Source organism: Penicillium macrosclerotiorum (assembly GCF_028827735.1).
Source record: "Penicillium macrosclerotiorum strain IBT 26536 chromosome Unknown utg000002l_segment0_segment0, whole genome shotgun sequence".
Taxonomy (NCBI): Eukaryota; Fungi; Ascomycota; class Eurotiomycetes; order Eurotiales; family Aspergillaceae; genus Penicillium; species Penicillium macrosclerotiorum.
The window spans coordinates 3,110,419-3,125,720 of record NW_026643082.1 but is presented as its reverse complement, the minus strand read 5'-3'; the positions used below and the strand labels follow the sequence as shown (position 1 = coordinate 3,125,720).

Here is a 15,302-nt window from a genome sequence, read left to right as displayed (position 1 = left end):
CACTCAATTATTCCAACTGCGCCGATACTGCAAACTCCCAAAAACAGCAAATCAAGCTTGTAGATATCAAGCGCTCGCCGATCAAAGCAGATCTATCTTGATCGAGATGGGCCATCCATCCCGGTGTCCCGAGATTATTTTACCAATGCTCGAGGGCACAAGGGAGCCTCGGGGGCATTTAAGCGTTGCCCGAAGCCGCACCACCCAGCATGGTCTTGACCCGGTCCACAGACTCGGGGGCATAGCTTGGGGCCAAGGAACCAACGAAGAGGAAGAAGATGAGGGCGGCGGCGCCGAAGATGACGAACTTCCGCTGAGCGGGGTGGGTGTTGCCATACTCGGACCAGGCACGATTGGCCTGACCAGTGTACTCGCGGATCTTATCACCACCGAGCTTGTAGTAGACGAGACCGATGAGAGCTAGGGAGTAACCGAAGAACTGGAGGGGAGTGACGGGGGTGTTCCAGAGCATCATGGAGGCGGCCACCAGCAGGATATCCTTGAGGACACCGCAGAGAGTCATGACCAGAGACGAGGTCTTGCCGATCAGGAAGACGACCGAGACGTTCAGCAGGAAGGCAACCATGGCGTTGGCAATCAGGACCCAGATGCCGACGCCGTAGATGTGGTCCATGGTCACTCGGGGCACCTCGAGGAACAGAGCCACAGAGCCGTTCATGATGGCACAGACAGGGGCGAAGTAGTACAGCGAGACCATGGGATCCATCTTAAACTCAGCGGAGCTGAGCAAGCGCTGCACCATGACCAGACGGGTGGCTTCGAAGACGATACCGCCCAACTGGAAAAGGAAACCGACGAGAACGAACTTGATCTCACCGAAAGAGGCAATGATGACACCGACGACGATGATTGAGACGTTCATGAGGGTCTTGTAGTTCACGGGGGCCATGCCCATGCCCCAAGTGGCAAGCAGAACAGCAACAGGAGTAGTAGCCTATAAAGAGAGGGGAAAAAAAACACCCGTTAGCCTAACATTCAAGGGCGACCTGACAAGTTCATCTGCACGATCAAACATACCTTCAGCATCTGGATGAAGGCCACGCTCAGGTACAAGTATGTCATGTTACCGCAAATCAAGCTCAAGCTGAACATGAGGCCGATTGGGACGATGGCGCGGAGGTAGACCCGGCCGGTCATCTTGACGCTCTTACGGCCATCGAGGAGGGTGGTGGTTCGGGCGAGGATCTGGGTCATGAAAGTTGCGAAGGCCAGATGCCATGTGGTGAGGATGATGGGAAAGCCTGCGGAATAGCGAGTAGGTCAGCATTGACGGATCCCGAGAGCTGAAATTGAGGAATGGAGGCCGTTGCGACTACTTACGGAAGTTGGCATAGTCGAGGAGGTGCTTGTTGAACAAAATGACGGAGGAACTGAGAGTGATCCAGACACTGCGCAACATCCAGTATTAGTGGTGACTGTCTCTTGCTGCCTGGCTCGGTGTCTACCTTCGTCTCTCCTCGTCTCCCATCGTGCTCGATATCCGCTGGGTCGCGACATCGAAGAGAAGACAGGAAGGGGAAGGGGAAGGGGAAAAAGGAGAGAGAGAGAGAGAAAGAGAGAGCCCGAATGCGACGATGGAAAAGATCCCTGATATCCGACTCACCTCACGTAGACCGCGGGGTGGAACGCGGCCTTGGGCGGCTCCTGTTTCTCTGCCGCCGGGTTGACGGTGGGCAACGTCTCCCGCGGGGTCTCGCCAGAGGCGCGAACCTTCTCGCCTTCAGAGCTCATGGTGAATGCTCGTGTTTGCTCGGAAAAGAACTGTCGGAATTCGAAAGGCCGCGGCCGAGTAAGGCTTCCTTGGCTAAAGGCGGAGGACGCCACGAGGGGTGGGAATGGACGAGATTACAAGATAATGCAGGCGAACACTACTTGGGGTCAACAAATGAACCGATGGATCGGGGTGCCGGGCAGTGAACGAGTGGGATCCAACAGGTCCCGGGGGTCAACAGGATTGGAGGGGACGAATTGATAGGAATGTGCAATCCCCACGAGACGCCTAAGCAGCAGCGAAAAAGAAAACCAAACGAGTGACTGGGGGGGAGGGTGTTGGGGGGTGATGAAGAAATGATGATGGAAGGAGAAGGGATGGAATGGAGTACGTACTTCGACGGGGAACCGTGAACGCTCGTTTTTTTTTCTTTCTGGGAGAAGCTTCGGCACCAGATTAGATCCCGGCGAGGTCGGTATACGTCGCGACAGTGCAAGACCACGGGAAATGAAAGGAAATGAAGGAGTGGTCCAGGTGGTTCAAGTGGTTCAAGTGGTTCAAGTGGTTCAAGAGATCGTAAAATGGTCAATTTGGTCGAGTCGAGGCCCGCTTGGGAGCGGCTGCAAACAGCGTAACACCGGCGACGGTTTGGTCAGAACGATACGACGCAGGCTGCAGGGCGGCGTGAGGCCACTTGAGGCCACCTGGACAGAAACACACCACTCGCAGGGCGCGGCGGGGGCTGATCGTCTGGCCGCGCAAGACTGGCAGGTGGTAATTCCAATACCGGTACGGCCAGGAACCGCGACCGCCAGGAGGAGATGCACCTGTTTCGGGGGCGGAACAAGCGCGACTCGTGGCGACTGCGGTTCGGCGCCAATCAGCACAACCACTGCTGCCCACGCTCCACTCGCCGCTTCTCTTACCCTCTGCTTTAATTTCAACGCTATTCTTAGTCGGTCGTTTCCCACGGTTCGGCTGCACCTGCAGGCCTAGAGTGACAGGGCTAGTCTAGTCCAGCGCCCCTCCCCCCCCCCCCATTGCGGAATCCGATCACTAAATTGCTCTTCCCGGCTGGCCCAATCCGGGGACGCGCCCGGAAAGGACCAACAAGACCAACAAACGAGACAGGGGATGTTACCTATCCCGGCCTCTGGCGCTAGGCCCTCCGCCATGCTATCGCCATCCGCGCAATGGTTTGAGATAGAGCGAGACAAGACTGCTGCATCCAGGCCCGTGCTGATCCAAATTAACCGGCCTCTGGCCATGATACATCTGTAGAAGGCCGCATTACGCAAGCAGCACTGGATCCGGCCCCACTGAGCCCGCGTTCAGCGACCCTCCTGTCCTCTGGGCTCTGCACTCTGTGTCGAGGCTGCCCTGGTCCCTTACGGGTGGAGAATGCGGCGATCGTCTTGGGAGGCTGTGTCTGACGCCATCGCCCCATCCAGGGACTTCCTGTCGACTCCACCTCCACCAATCCTGGAGAGCCAAAAGGGCAAAAGGGGAAGAGGGAAAAGGGAACGGCGAGAAAACAATACAGAGGCGCCAGCCCATGGAAAAGGCACGAAGGACTCCTCCATAGGACCCTGGGAACCACTGCGAACCAGCCCCAACCACGAGAGATGATCCGGACAGCTGGCCCTTCCCCCTACTGCCTCCTCTCCTCTCTCGGCGGCCAAGAGTCCAAAATAGCAACCAGAATTGAGTCTTCCGTATTGGGACCCATGTCGAGACTCCGTTGGGCGGGCGGCGCGCAAACGGGGGAGACCGAACCGCTGCGGAGTGGAGGCCAACAAAGAAGCTTTCTTGAATTTTCACAGAGCCCGGGGTCTCTGCAGCCAACCACTGTAGCCCCAGTGCAATCCATTCCTTCAATACACATACTCTTGTCGGTACAAGGTTCTTGGTGGTCGTACAACGACCCAAGCTACCCGTCGACTCTATCCACTACTCGAGCAGCGTGCCCGGACGAAGGGGCTGGGACCAACTGTGGGTTCGAGAAGTCTTCTCGGGGAGAGGGGCCCGCGACTGTCGATCATTGAGATCAGTGCCCTGTTTCTCTGCGTCGCTGGTGCTTTGGGTCCTGCAATGGAGAGAGATCCTCGTTGATTCTTTCCCTCCTCGGGACAACCATCAGTGGACCCTGGTTGGCTTGCTGCTGTTCCTGCTCTCTCGCACAAGTCAGTTGGATCCCAGGTGACGGTACCCTGAACGCTATCTCATAACCGAGTCTGCGATTTCTGGATGATCTTCAACGGATGTTGCTCCGGGATAGGGTTCAGGTCATGCAGGGGCAAAAGGCAAAAGAAAGAAAATATTGGCCTCTCCCGATGATCCCGAGATCTTCACCGTAAACCTGGAGCAATCAATTCTGATCACAACTCCCCTGCCAAATCTCGGCAGCCGTTGCATCATGTTCCGTACATGGCACTGATAGGCAGCAATGGATCATTTGCTCGGGAGGGGGCGTACGGAATAGAGTAATAGAGTGACCAGACCGAAACCACCTAGGGACGATGCCGATATCTAGCGGTTTAGCTGTGTCTCCCAGTGTCCCCCGCTGGCAGCATTTCTCTTTACACATCGAGTGGTCCCGAGCTTCGTCACTGCGGAGGCTCCCAATTTCTCGAAACGCACCCGTGGTCCTCCAACGTGCTGGACGACATCGGTGGCGTTTTTTAGCCCGTTAAAGGGGCCGATCGGGAACTCGCACCTTCATTGCATTTTGCGTTATGGGGTTCTCGAGCATGGGCTTTTCTTGTGGAAAAAAAAATTAAAATGAAAATAAAATAATAATAACATAATAATAATCATAATAATCATAATATTTTCATTTCACACCCCCTTTGCTCTGCGTCCCCTTGTAGTCTCTCCTGATGCGAATCAAAATGCTCCGAGATGGGAGTCCGATAACAACATTCCTGATTCGTGCCGGAGCTCTGAAACTCCCTGCCAAGACGCTGCTTCTGGTCATCGGCCTGTGACTCGGGCCGCATGCAATGGATGATCCTTTGGAATCCCGCGCGATAGGCGGCTCTCTGTTGTCTTTTACATACGTTGTGATGGAGAAAGGGGTGCGAAGATCCCAACGGCCCGGGATGATTTGTGATAGATTCGATAGATCCGGGAGTGTCTGCACCCTAGGGGCCTCTCCAGTGCGGATCATGGCAGCCAGCATACAAACATGCTGGAGTGATTTTGTAATTGTGGCGGATTTCCCCCGTCTTCTGTGTCGCGCCTCTTGCACTACGATGTATGTATCCTGAACTCGGTCCTCCCCGGGTGGACGTGTCCTCGGGGGCGGCGTGGTGGGTTGCTCTGGACCTGGGAGTATAGAGAGGATGGAGGGTCACGAAGGGAGAGACTTGGGTATGCCGAGTCTACACCTGGTCCGACGCGGGCGGGTCCCTCTGTAACTCTATAATCATCCACATAACGATAGGGTGTCCATTATGGGGTGCAGAATCCCGCCCGATTGAATGCGCTGCTTGCAGCCCCTGAGAGCCAGTGGGGATGGTTTCGGGCACAATGTGATATCTTTCGCGAGAGGTCTGGATCGGGTCTTTCGCTGGGGTTGGCCGCGACCAGGGAGTCCCTTCTGTGCTCAGGTCCGGCGAATACCAGAGACAATCGCTGGATGCCGGAAGATGGGCTCGATGCTGCGATCTCAATGGCTGGATTGTGAAATTTCAGAAATTTCAGAAATCCAAATCCCCCAATTGCCCCCCTCCCCCCGAATCCATGAAGCAGATGCTGGGCGTAAATCTGAAACAGGCACCGCAACTCCACTTGGCGACACCGCTCAAAGTGCCGGGTCCGTTTTAACCCCTTCCCACGGTCCGCACTCCACGGTCCACGTCTTCCCTGCCCTTCCTCCTTCTCCCCTCCATCTCTCCTCCACCTCCTCTCTCCTTTATTATCCTCCCCTCGCAGTTGTTTTGCTGCCACTGCTTCTATGCTGAACATCGCTCGCAAGACTTTCAAACGTGTGCCCAGCTTCCAGGACCTCCTTCAAGGCAGGATGACCCACCCCGACATGTAGGGAGCCCCCCCTCCCCAAGTTCCCCTCCGCCCACCACGATTCACCGCAACTGACTACCTCTTCTAGTACTGTTGACGTTCTCGTCATTGGTGCTGGCCCGACTGGTTTGGGTGCGGCCAAGCGTCTTAACCAGATCGTACGTCTCTCCCTCCCCTCGGTGAAACCGCGACCGCCAAAAGAAATAAAAATAAATAAATAAATCAGGGGCTTAGTTTGGAGGGGTAAACACGAGAGAATGCAGAGAAACTAACTCCAATGACGCATAGAATGGACCTTCTTGGTTGATTATCGACTCGAACGAGATCCCCGGTGGTCTGGCTTCCACTGATGTGACTCCTGAGGGCTTCGTACGTTTTTTTTTTTTTGCCTCCCTGGTCATTCTCTTGACCGACAAACCCCCTCCCCCCCTCCCCGCCGCGCGCAAATCACTGACAATCCCCGTTTTTCGGCGTCACAGTTGTACGATGTCGGTGGCCACGTTATCTTCTCCCACTACAAGTACTTCGATGACTGCATCGATGAGGCCCTCCCCAAGGAGGAGGACTGGTACACTCACGAGCGTATCTCCTACGTTCGCTGCCAGAACGAATGGGTCCCCTACCCCTTCCAGAACAACATCTCCATGCTTCCCAAGGAGGAGCAGGTCAAGTGCATTGACGGTATGATCGATGCCGCTATGGAGGCTCGTGTCGCCAACACCAAGCCCAAGAACTTCGACGAGTGGATCGTCCGTATGATGGGTACTGGTATCGCTGATCTGTTCATGCGTCCCTACAACTACAAGGTCTGGGCTGTGCCGACCACCAAGGTACGACCCTGAATTTGCCCCTTCTCGAAGCATGCGAGATCAGCTTCCTTGAGTGAGAAGATCCCGGCTGACAAGGATGACAGATGCAATGCGCTTGGCTCGGTGAGCGTGTCGCTGCCCCCAACCTCAAGGCCGTGACCACCAACGTCATCCTGAACAAGACCGCCGGTAACTGGGGTCCCAACGCTACCTTCCGTTTCCCTGCCCGTGATGGTACCGGTGGTATTTGGATCGCCGTTGCCAACACCATCCCCAAGGAGAACACCCGCTTCGGCGAGAAGGGCAAGGTCACCAAGGTCAATGCCAACAACAAGACCGTCACCCTGGCTGATGGCACCACCATTGGTTACTCCAAACTCGTCTCCACCATGGCCGTCGACTTCCTCGCTGAGGCCATGGATGACAAGGAGCTGATGCCCCTGACAAAGCAGCTCTTCTACTCCTCCACCCACGTCATTGGTGTTGGTATCCGTGGCGCTCGCCCCGACCGCATCGGTGACAAGTGCTGGCTGTACTTCCCCGAGGACAACTGCCCCTTCTATCGTGCCACCATTTTCTCCAACTACTCCCCCTACAACCAGCCCGATGCCTCTAAGAAGCTGCCCACTCTCCAGCTCGCCGATGGCTCTAAGCCCAAGAACACTGAGGCTCAGGAGGGCCCTTACTGGTCCATCATGCTGGAGGTCTCCGAGTCTTCTATGAAGCCTGTCAACCATGAGACCCTCCTCGCCGACTCCATCCAGGGTCTGGTCAACACCGAGATGCTCCAACCCGGTGATGAGATCGTCTCCACCTACCACCGCCGCTTCGACCACGGCTACCCCACCCCCTCCCTGGAGCGTGAGGGTGCCCTTACCCAGATTCTGCCCAAGCTGCAGGAGAAGGGTATCTGGTCCCGTGGTCGCTTCGGTAGCTGGCGCTACGAGGTCGGCAACCAGGACCACTCTTTCATGCTGGGTGTCGAGGCTGTTGACAACATTGTCAACGGTGCTGTTGAGCTGACCCTCAACTACCCTGACTTCGTCAACGGCCGCCAGAACACTGAGCGACGCCTGGTTGATGGCGCTCAGGTCTTTGCCAAGAAGGCTCAGCAGTAGATAATTTTCTCTTTTCTCCTTTAACCCCCCTTTTATCTCATCCTTTTTTTTCATTTCTATTCTCTGGTACAATTGCACGAGGTCACACTGTCACGGGAAAATATACACGCAATGGGAGCATCTGAAGCGGCATCTGGGAGACGATCTTTATTGGCGTTTCTTGTGATTCAATTCCTCCCCCATTCTATCTAACTCCTTTTTATTTCAATCTCTTCACCCCATATCTCCGCCTTCCCCCTTCTGTCACTTAGAGCTGGATTTGCCTGTGGCTGTTCGTTTCTCGATACATCTTTTTTAGACTTGCTTGATGTGGTGTTGCTCTAATTGAATCCTGTTGACGAATATCGATATCCTCTTTTGTTACTCTGGTTCCTAAAATATAAACCACCGTGACCCGACTATTTTCCGACTATATCATGCTCGCCACTGTAGCTAATCAGCGGTATAAATTGAATCATGAATCCGGCAAAGCACTTTGGGATATTTGGACTAAGTAATGAAGGGGTTATGCACCGTTGCTCAGCATACATCTACGTTCCGTCTCATCTATTTGGGAGCTCAAGTCTTCTCAAACAACCGTAAACACGCAATCTCAGTATCTGTCGGATTTTTTTCGGCATATTGCGGTCTATAAGGTGAAGTGATAAAAGTCTCAAGCTAAGGACAAAGTGGAAAAAAGAAAGCAAATTTAAGTCAACGTGCCGCTTAAATTCTATCAAGGAGACCCACAAACCCCGGTCTCAACACCTGAATTTCCCATGCATATACTCCGAACTCAAAAACAGACGGCATGTCGCGTCGCGCTCTTAGCGATGCCCATATCCCGTGTACTCTGTGCTGGTATTCAGCTTCTGTGCTTCGGGCTCCCTCAACTCAAGAAAAGTCTCATCCTTCGGGACAGGAGAAAGGATCTCAGAAGGAAGCAGCCATCCAGGGTGAAAGATATTGAACACGACAACTGCAATGACCATCATGACACCATCCAGCCCGATGAAGTAGGACTCGTGGGTGATCAGGTAGCCTGACCAGCCCTGCGAGAGCTCGATGGTACGGTAGATACTACGGATGTAGATGCAGACAACCGAAAGCACCATTGCGCCGAGCTGGTAGCTCAATTTGCCTGTGGTGAGTGTTCGGAGGTGCCCAAGGTGCAGCGAGCGGCGGAGAAAGTCGGCAGCGCAGACGACAAATATCGTCAAGGAGACGAGCTGGAACACAATACCGGCGACCATGGTGTTTGTGCCGGGTGCGGTGTCGCCGTTGACTTCGTTAGACTCGGAGGAAGCCATGCCTCCGCCAGCGGCTTGGATAATCAGGGAAACGACGTCACAGGTGCAGAAGATCCAGAGGTATAGTTTTGGCGACAGCATCGAGGATTCAGGACCGAATATTTGAATAAAACGACCAAGGAGGATGTAAATTCCGGCAGTGAAAAAAGTTGGTGCTATTCCAATGGTATATTAGAGTCTGTTTGGGTGGAGATAATCTAGTGCGGTTCGTACCAATGATCAGTGTTGAGATTTGGATCATGAACGCGGTCGAGTTGTACGGGCAGTCAGCTGCCCAGGTACGACCTGCCCATCCTAGTACTTCCACTTTGTGGCTATTAGTTGAATGTTTTGTCAATGCGGACTAGACAGCGTACCCATGCACCCAATACTAAATAGACTGCACCACCACGCTCGTTTCCAGCAGAATTGAATGATGTGGAGGACCATTGACAGTCCGAACAGGATGCAGAATGCAATACCGGCGCCTTTTGTCGGGATATAGCCGTAAGAGGTGCTGACGCCTTCTACGTAGGCTTTGCAGCCAACATAAAGGTCGTCGTTATCTGATGATGACATCTTTGGTCGAAAGAAACGTAAAGGCAGGGGAAGTCGAAGAAATTGTATATATAAATATATAACGGATAAAGCTTAGTAGAGAAACAAATAATCCGAGTATTATGCTGAACCGTAAGTCGAATGGGAACTGAATGTTTGAACGGCTCGACGACGAAACCCGCTTATATAGTCAAGTCAATTTTGACGGGAACTTGTCGCCGCAGTCAGCTATAAGCGTTCATCAATTCCATCTAGAAAGGGAATTCAGCTCATCGAGAGCTAAAAATAAGAAAACCCGAACCAGCCAACCAAAAGTTGGAGCTATGTGCAGCCTGATCAGGCTGTGATAATGGACAGCTTCTCAAAGGGTTGAGGCTAAACATCTTTAGATTGATCCCTCGTTTTGAAACTAGCCCCACCTCAAGCGATCACTCAAAAGTCAAGCTCCCTCATTGGAGTGCTCGTAACTCAGGAGCTCTAATATGCAGATGTTCACGTCGCAACTGGGTGATATCTTACTTGCAAACCCACTCGCCTGTCGGGATTGGGCGGGCTGCCAAGACCTGAGTAATATTATAGTCAATGTTGGCCCCTAAACTCAGCCACGTTGGCAGTCGGTCGGTGATATGGTGAGCTTTGATTGGCCTCCTCGTAAATTTGACAAAGTGGGGGCTAACATGAAATGGTTTCCATATGCGGCAAGCATGTCATGTCAAAAGCCAAGAGGACTTATAAACCTATCGATTGAATTTAATCAAGGCAGTTTTTTTCTGAAGAATTATCAGGCAGAAATGTTTATGAGTATGGGATCAGCTTTGTCTTGTGAAGTGACGCCAGTGCGCACCGAAACACCTTCCCGGCATGGCTACGAAGGCCTCGACAAGAGTGGGGATAAACTAAAATATTACGGTTCGGCTTTTGCAATCTCAGATGTGCATATTTGACTAAAGGATTCAATTCTTGGCAGAAAGAATGTTTATTTTTTCATTCTATGGTTGTCATATTCACTCTCACCAACACACGTTTTCCCAGTGAGCGTCCCAGGGTCCCATAGGCCCCTGCGACTTGTAGTGGAAACAGACAGGACATGGTTTGATAATCGACTCCATATCAGGGCTAATCATCGCGTCGTATATTCTTTGGCGCTCGCTGGGAACTCTCTGCTCAACGGGGAGATGCACAAGAGCTATTTCTTCGAGTTCAATAAGTCTTCTTGCAACGGCGAGATGCAATCCTTTATCCCACAGCCCTTCTCTAGCTGGGTAACTTGATAGCGCGCTTAGGGCTCTTCGTCGCCATATTGGGTGTCGACACCGCAGAGTAGTCCAATACAATACTGGCATGACCTCCGCATCCAGGAAAAAGTGCTCCGTGGCTGCGTTCGATTCCGCCTTTGGGCAAAGCTCGACCAGCTGTTCTCCTGCTGATACAATATTTTCGAAATACACATTGAAGTTGTCGAAATTCATCTCGTCTAGCGAGGTGCACGTACTGAGCCATATCTCTGCAGCGTAACATTGACATATCATAGAAAGCGGCGCACGTGGATCTGATACACCAATTGTCTTCGCTGACCTCTTTCTCAGTCTCTCAAAGGATTTGCGCCAACCTTTGACCTCCTCCAGGTGATTAGCTTGCTGCTGGATTTGCTGCTCAGACAATGGCTCCTGCGGGGATGCCCAAACTTGGGACTGTACTGAGCGAATGAAGAACATGCCCCGAGTCATGACATTTGTCAAACAGTCTCGTGCTTGATCAATATTGTGGAAAACAAGCGTTCCGTCCAATGCTGAAAACATATCTTCGTTAGAAACCATGTCCGTGGATAGGACAAGCTGCCGACCGAAATACGACAATTGAATCCTTTGGCGATAGAAAAACTGGGAGAGCTCTCTCCCAGGTCCACCCTGGGCTGCAGGCTTGTTATGCTGAAGCTGTCTTGTTAAAATTTTCAATCCACCCTCGACGTGATCCATTGCCTGTTTGATATTTCCATTCAACATTTCGAGGCAGATGAATAGAACGCATTGAATCAGCATCTTGTCGATCTCCATGTCGTTCGGTTTGCCCATCTGCTCTAGAAATTTTTGGATGGCTTTATTATATTGTTGCAGTGCAAACACTTTATTCTCGCCCGAGTCAGCATTCGCAGACAAAAATGTGCCCCGTAGTTGACGCTGGTGCAAAGCACCCACGGCGGCCACGGCGTGCCGAATGGCCGGGTTTAAATGGCTTAATTGTGGGAGGAACTTGGTCCAGAAATCTGATGGGAAAAAGCCTGATAGAGCATGCGCCGTTTGCGTAGAGAAAAATTGTACATATTCGCGCTCTTCTCGTGTGCCCGGGACGAGCACAAGGTTCCGGTCGTGGCTCAGGCCCCAAGCATATTGAGAAGCAGACGTAACGATCACTTGGTGAAGTTGTTTCTGGGATGCTTCTGTGTAGCCATCGCATTTCCGTCCTGTGGAGGTGCATTTATTGCACTCTGGTTTCTCTTCTCCGCATTTAACGTGACGGATCCTATTGAGTTAGAGACATTGGAGTCGTGGTGAAATTGGATGAGCTTCACCTACTTGCAGGTTATGCATCCTGTTTTGGATTTAGGTTTACCAGTCCTCCTTCTCTGGTTTGATGCGAATGCTGTTCTAGATTCTGACATTGAAAGGTATCGGCTGAGCCGCTCATTCGTAGATATGAGGGAAACAATGAGACTTGAATGCGCCGAATGCGCGTACGTAGTATTCGGTTTGTATGTCGGCTCGGCTTCAACCTGTTCTGCAGATCATCATCAGCTTGAGCCCACTGAGGAAAATACAGTCAAGATATACCAAGCCCCCAAAGGGAGTAAGAATGAGGCTGAAGTCTCCCATTGGGGGCCTTTTGCTAAATTTGGGCGTCGATTATGATTCACGTGACCTTATGGCTGTACATCTGGAAGTATATTTAGAGCCGGCATGTCATCTACGTAGTGTTTAGGTGGAGGCAGCTTATGAAGAGGACCTACAATCTAACACAGCTACTACATATAGATTGAGATTTATAATTGTAATGGCATTTTAGTTTATTTAGTAGATGTCAAGATCGTTACATGAACGTTCATCTGTCCAATCAAGAACCAAGATAAGGGGGTCTGAACACCTAACACCACTGCTTTCAACGAAAGCAGTTTTTGAGTGGAAGCTTGCACGGTTATGGAACATATGGGTTGAGCAGCTGCTGAAGGAAGTGGGTGATTTACAATCGAATACAAGCCCCTTCGCCTCCCCCCAAAATAACAATTTATGTGGCTTGGCAATCTATTTTGCATATGTTTTAGGCTACCTTCAAACATTCAAGCCATAAGTGCCCAATTGGGATCGCACTACTGCATGGATTGATGCGTAGCCCTGGTTCTAGAATCGCTTTCTCATTCAGACTTGGCTATATTGCCATGTTCTCATAAGATGTCTCATTCACAAAGGGTGAAGCCCGAATGCTAGAAGTAGGTCGGCGTTTCAAGGTTCCAAACAACCCCAGAATTCTCAAGAGACTACCTGATTCTTAGTGCTAGATGAGGTTGAACTCCCCAATTTCAAACTTCTCATTGTGTGCCTCAGACAGGAGACTCCGTTCAGCCATCAGCTCCAACCGGTAATTTTTCGCCTCGTCCATTGTCATTAGATACTGAGTAATGTCTCCGGTAACCGTATATTCTAGCTCTGGCGGAAGTCGTTCTGAAAGCTCTCTGTGCAAGACTTCCTGCATCTCTCGGCCCCAATCCTCCCTCTGCGGTGGCACGTTTGCGGACGAGATGACTCGTCGATGCGGGTCAATGAGAAAAAGTGCAAGCATCTTGCGATGACCTGGCTTGGTTCGATCGGAAAGCGAAAAAGAGGTGACCCGATGCTGAAGTGAGTTGGGAAACGTGAGTAGACGGCCTTCTTTACATGTCACACTGCCAAGTTCCTGAGTCACATTGACGTTCGAGTACCTGGTGACGGGATCATCAAAGCCATAGACCGCTTGAAAAAATTCGTAGCGGCCTTGTGGGTAGTCGAAGTCCGTAAAATCGTATGTTCCATGCTGACGGAAAGCAAGACTGCTGGGCGTGATGTTCTCACTGTCGTAGTAGTATATCGCTGACGCGGCAATGCGCTCATTCTGCTTTCAATTAGTGGCTGGCTCTGGATGGAGTCTGTCCAGATGAGTTCTCTTACTAGCTGCCCCTCAATACGCCAGCTGCCTCCTTCATATTCCGGGTGTTCGGGTGTCAGTTCAATGTTGGCGAGCTTGACAATGATCTGTAGTCTTTTACGAGGGAATTGGCCCAGCAGGTCGGCCTTTTCTCCTTGCCGTTTTTTATAACCTTCAAAATCCTCCGGCTCTGGGAGAATGATGGGATGAGAAGCTCTCCAAGCTTCACAGCGCTCCCGAAATGCTGCTTCGTCAAACTCCTCCTCTTCACCATCATGCTGTTCTTTTTCGCCCTGCTTGCTCTTCTTTTTAGGGTGGACTGGCTCTGGCTCTGGATGTTCTCCATACTCAACCTCGGTATATTGGATCCGCTCTCCGCTAAAGGTGTTTTCGGCCAAGCTTTGGTTCCACAGCGGGATTGTTTGTGCGATAATTCCCTCGATCGCTTTATATAGCGCACGATTTTTGAACGGATGGACATTGTTGATATAAGAGACGATTTGAGTTCCCCCGCCCTCGGTAAGTTCCACGTCACACGGAAGCCATTGAAACTTTGGACTATAATGTGGGATTACTTTCTGGTAGTAGTAGCGGCGTATTGTGGTGTCACCTGAGCTCACTTCTTTTTTAGAAGGTACTGGTAGCAATTCCCCTTGTCCAATGCTGGATAGAGAGTCTTCGAGGCCAATGATTCGGTTCGGAAGAACACGGGATATACCATAGATAACCGGGAACAATGAAGGATGCACCAGATTAACAACCTTCTCATCGGAACCAGGGTGGTAATCCTTTTTAGCTTCTGGAATGTCTTCCAGAGGAATGACGGCCTGCTTTAATTCATTCTGCAGGTCTTTGGAGATGGCTGTATCGGATTTGACAACACCAGCATCAAAGACACGTACGAATCCTGTCTCTTTCATGACAGTGGATTTCCACTGAAGTTCCTTGATGATAAAATCCATCATCTTTGGCGTAATATCCTGCTCACTCTGGACAACCTCCTCACGCCACTTGGACGTAATTTCCTTGTCAAAGACCTGTCCGATGTTAGTAGATGTCCATCATCAGAGGATGGGATCCCGAGCCCGGTACCTTTCGTTCCCATTCGGGCTTGTCCGTAATGGAATTCATCACCCGCATCATGAGAATCTCACGCCGCGTGACCAGGAAACTGAACAGGAAAATGGTCAGCCAATAGCTTGATGCCTGCTCATCTTCCTTGAACTTACTCTAGAGCTCCAAACTCATAATGCTCTGAGTCAAGAGCATTGGGAAACCCGCATACCACCGAATAAAACACAAAGTCCTGTTTGGTCAGCGAACCCTCGTAGGAAAAAAGCCCTTTGAATGCTAATTTACTTCAGCAGGCGTATTCAAAGGCAAATTGAAACCCGGCATATCCAGGTGCGCATTTTTAGGTGACGACATCTTCTAAATCTGCAATAACTGCAACATCGACCAGCTAAGTTGAATGTCTACCGTGACTCATATTGTTCTCCGGTTGTTTCCCTCCTTTTTGTAGCCATCGGAACTCTGCGGGGCCAGGCAGAAATTCAGGCAGAGCCGCCTCTGCTTCGCTTCGCGCCAACCTAACAACACCGCACCACCTGATCAGAGTCCT

General features: G+C 51.5%; 6 protein-coding genes across 6 annotated transcripts; 1 reads left to right on the top strand and 5 right to left on the bottom strand.

Moving 5' to 3' along the window:
* Nucleotides 1-178: 178 nt before the first annotated feature.
* glfB (uncharacterized protein) lies at nucleotides 179-1,752 on the bottom strand (the record flags this gene model as incomplete). Its single annotated transcript, XM_057073988.1, has 4 exons — nucleotides 179-955; nucleotides 1,039-1,262; nucleotides 1,342-1,409; nucleotides 1,625-1,752. 4 exons carry the CDS (start codon nucleotides 1,750-1,752, stop codon nucleotides 179-181), a joined length of 1,197 nt encoding a protein of 398 aa, XP_056937629.1.
* Nucleotides 1,753-2,317: 565 nt separating this feature from the next.
* On the bottom strand, nucleotides 2,318-3,000 carry N7462_002261 (uncharacterized protein; the record flags this gene model as incomplete). Its single annotated transcript, XM_057073987.1, has 2 exons — nucleotides 2,318-2,724; nucleotides 2,874-3,000. 2 exons carry the CDS (start codon nucleotides 2,998-3,000, stop codon nucleotides 2,318-2,320), a joined length of 534 nt encoding a protein of 177 aa, XP_056937628.1.
* Nucleotides 3,001-5,690: 2,690 nt separating this feature from the next.
* On the top strand, nucleotides 5,691-7,682 carry N7462_002260 (protoporphyrinogen/coproporphyrinogen oxidase; the record flags this gene model as incomplete). Its single annotated transcript, XM_057073986.1, has 5 exons — nucleotides 5,691-5,773; nucleotides 5,844-5,913; nucleotides 6,044-6,124; nucleotides 6,235-6,585; nucleotides 6,669-7,682. The coding sequence occupies 5 exons, from the start codon at nucleotides 5,691-5,693 to the stop codon at nucleotides 7,680-7,682; spliced, it is 1,599 nt and encodes a 532-aa protein (XP_056937627.1).
* An 806-nt stretch (nucleotides 7,683-8,488) lies between these two features.
* On the bottom strand, nucleotides 8,489-9,529 carry N7462_002259 (RTA1 domain-containing protein; the record flags this gene model as incomplete). The annotated part of the gene is made up of 3 exons (XM_057073985.1): nucleotides 8,489-9,126; nucleotides 9,185-9,277; nucleotides 9,328-9,529. 3 exons carry the CDS (start codon nucleotides 9,527-9,529, stop codon nucleotides 8,489-8,491), a joined length of 933 nt encoding a protein of 310 aa, XP_056937626.1.
* A 989-nt stretch (nucleotides 9,530-10,518) lies between these two features.
* On the bottom strand, nucleotides 10,519-12,378 carry N7462_002258 (Zn(II)2Cys6 transcription factor; the record flags this gene model as incomplete). Its single annotated transcript, XM_057073984.1, has 3 exons — nucleotides 10,519-12,028; nucleotides 12,244-12,278; nucleotides 12,337-12,378. 3 exons carry the CDS (start codon nucleotides 12,376-12,378, stop codon nucleotides 10,519-10,521), a joined length of 1,587 nt encoding a protein of 528 aa, XP_056937625.1.
* A 676-nt stretch (nucleotides 12,379-13,054) lies between these two features.
* On the bottom strand, nucleotides 13,055-15,109 carry N7462_002257 (DUF4246 domain-containing protein; the record flags this gene model as incomplete). The annotated part of the gene is made up of 4 exons (XM_057073983.1): nucleotides 13,055-13,648; nucleotides 13,705-14,718; nucleotides 14,774-14,911; nucleotides 15,041-15,109. 4 exons carry the CDS (start codon nucleotides 15,107-15,109, stop codon nucleotides 13,055-13,057), a joined length of 1,815 nt encoding a protein of 604 aa, XP_056937624.1.
* Between the last annotated feature and the right edge of the window lie 193 nt (nucleotides 15,110-15,302).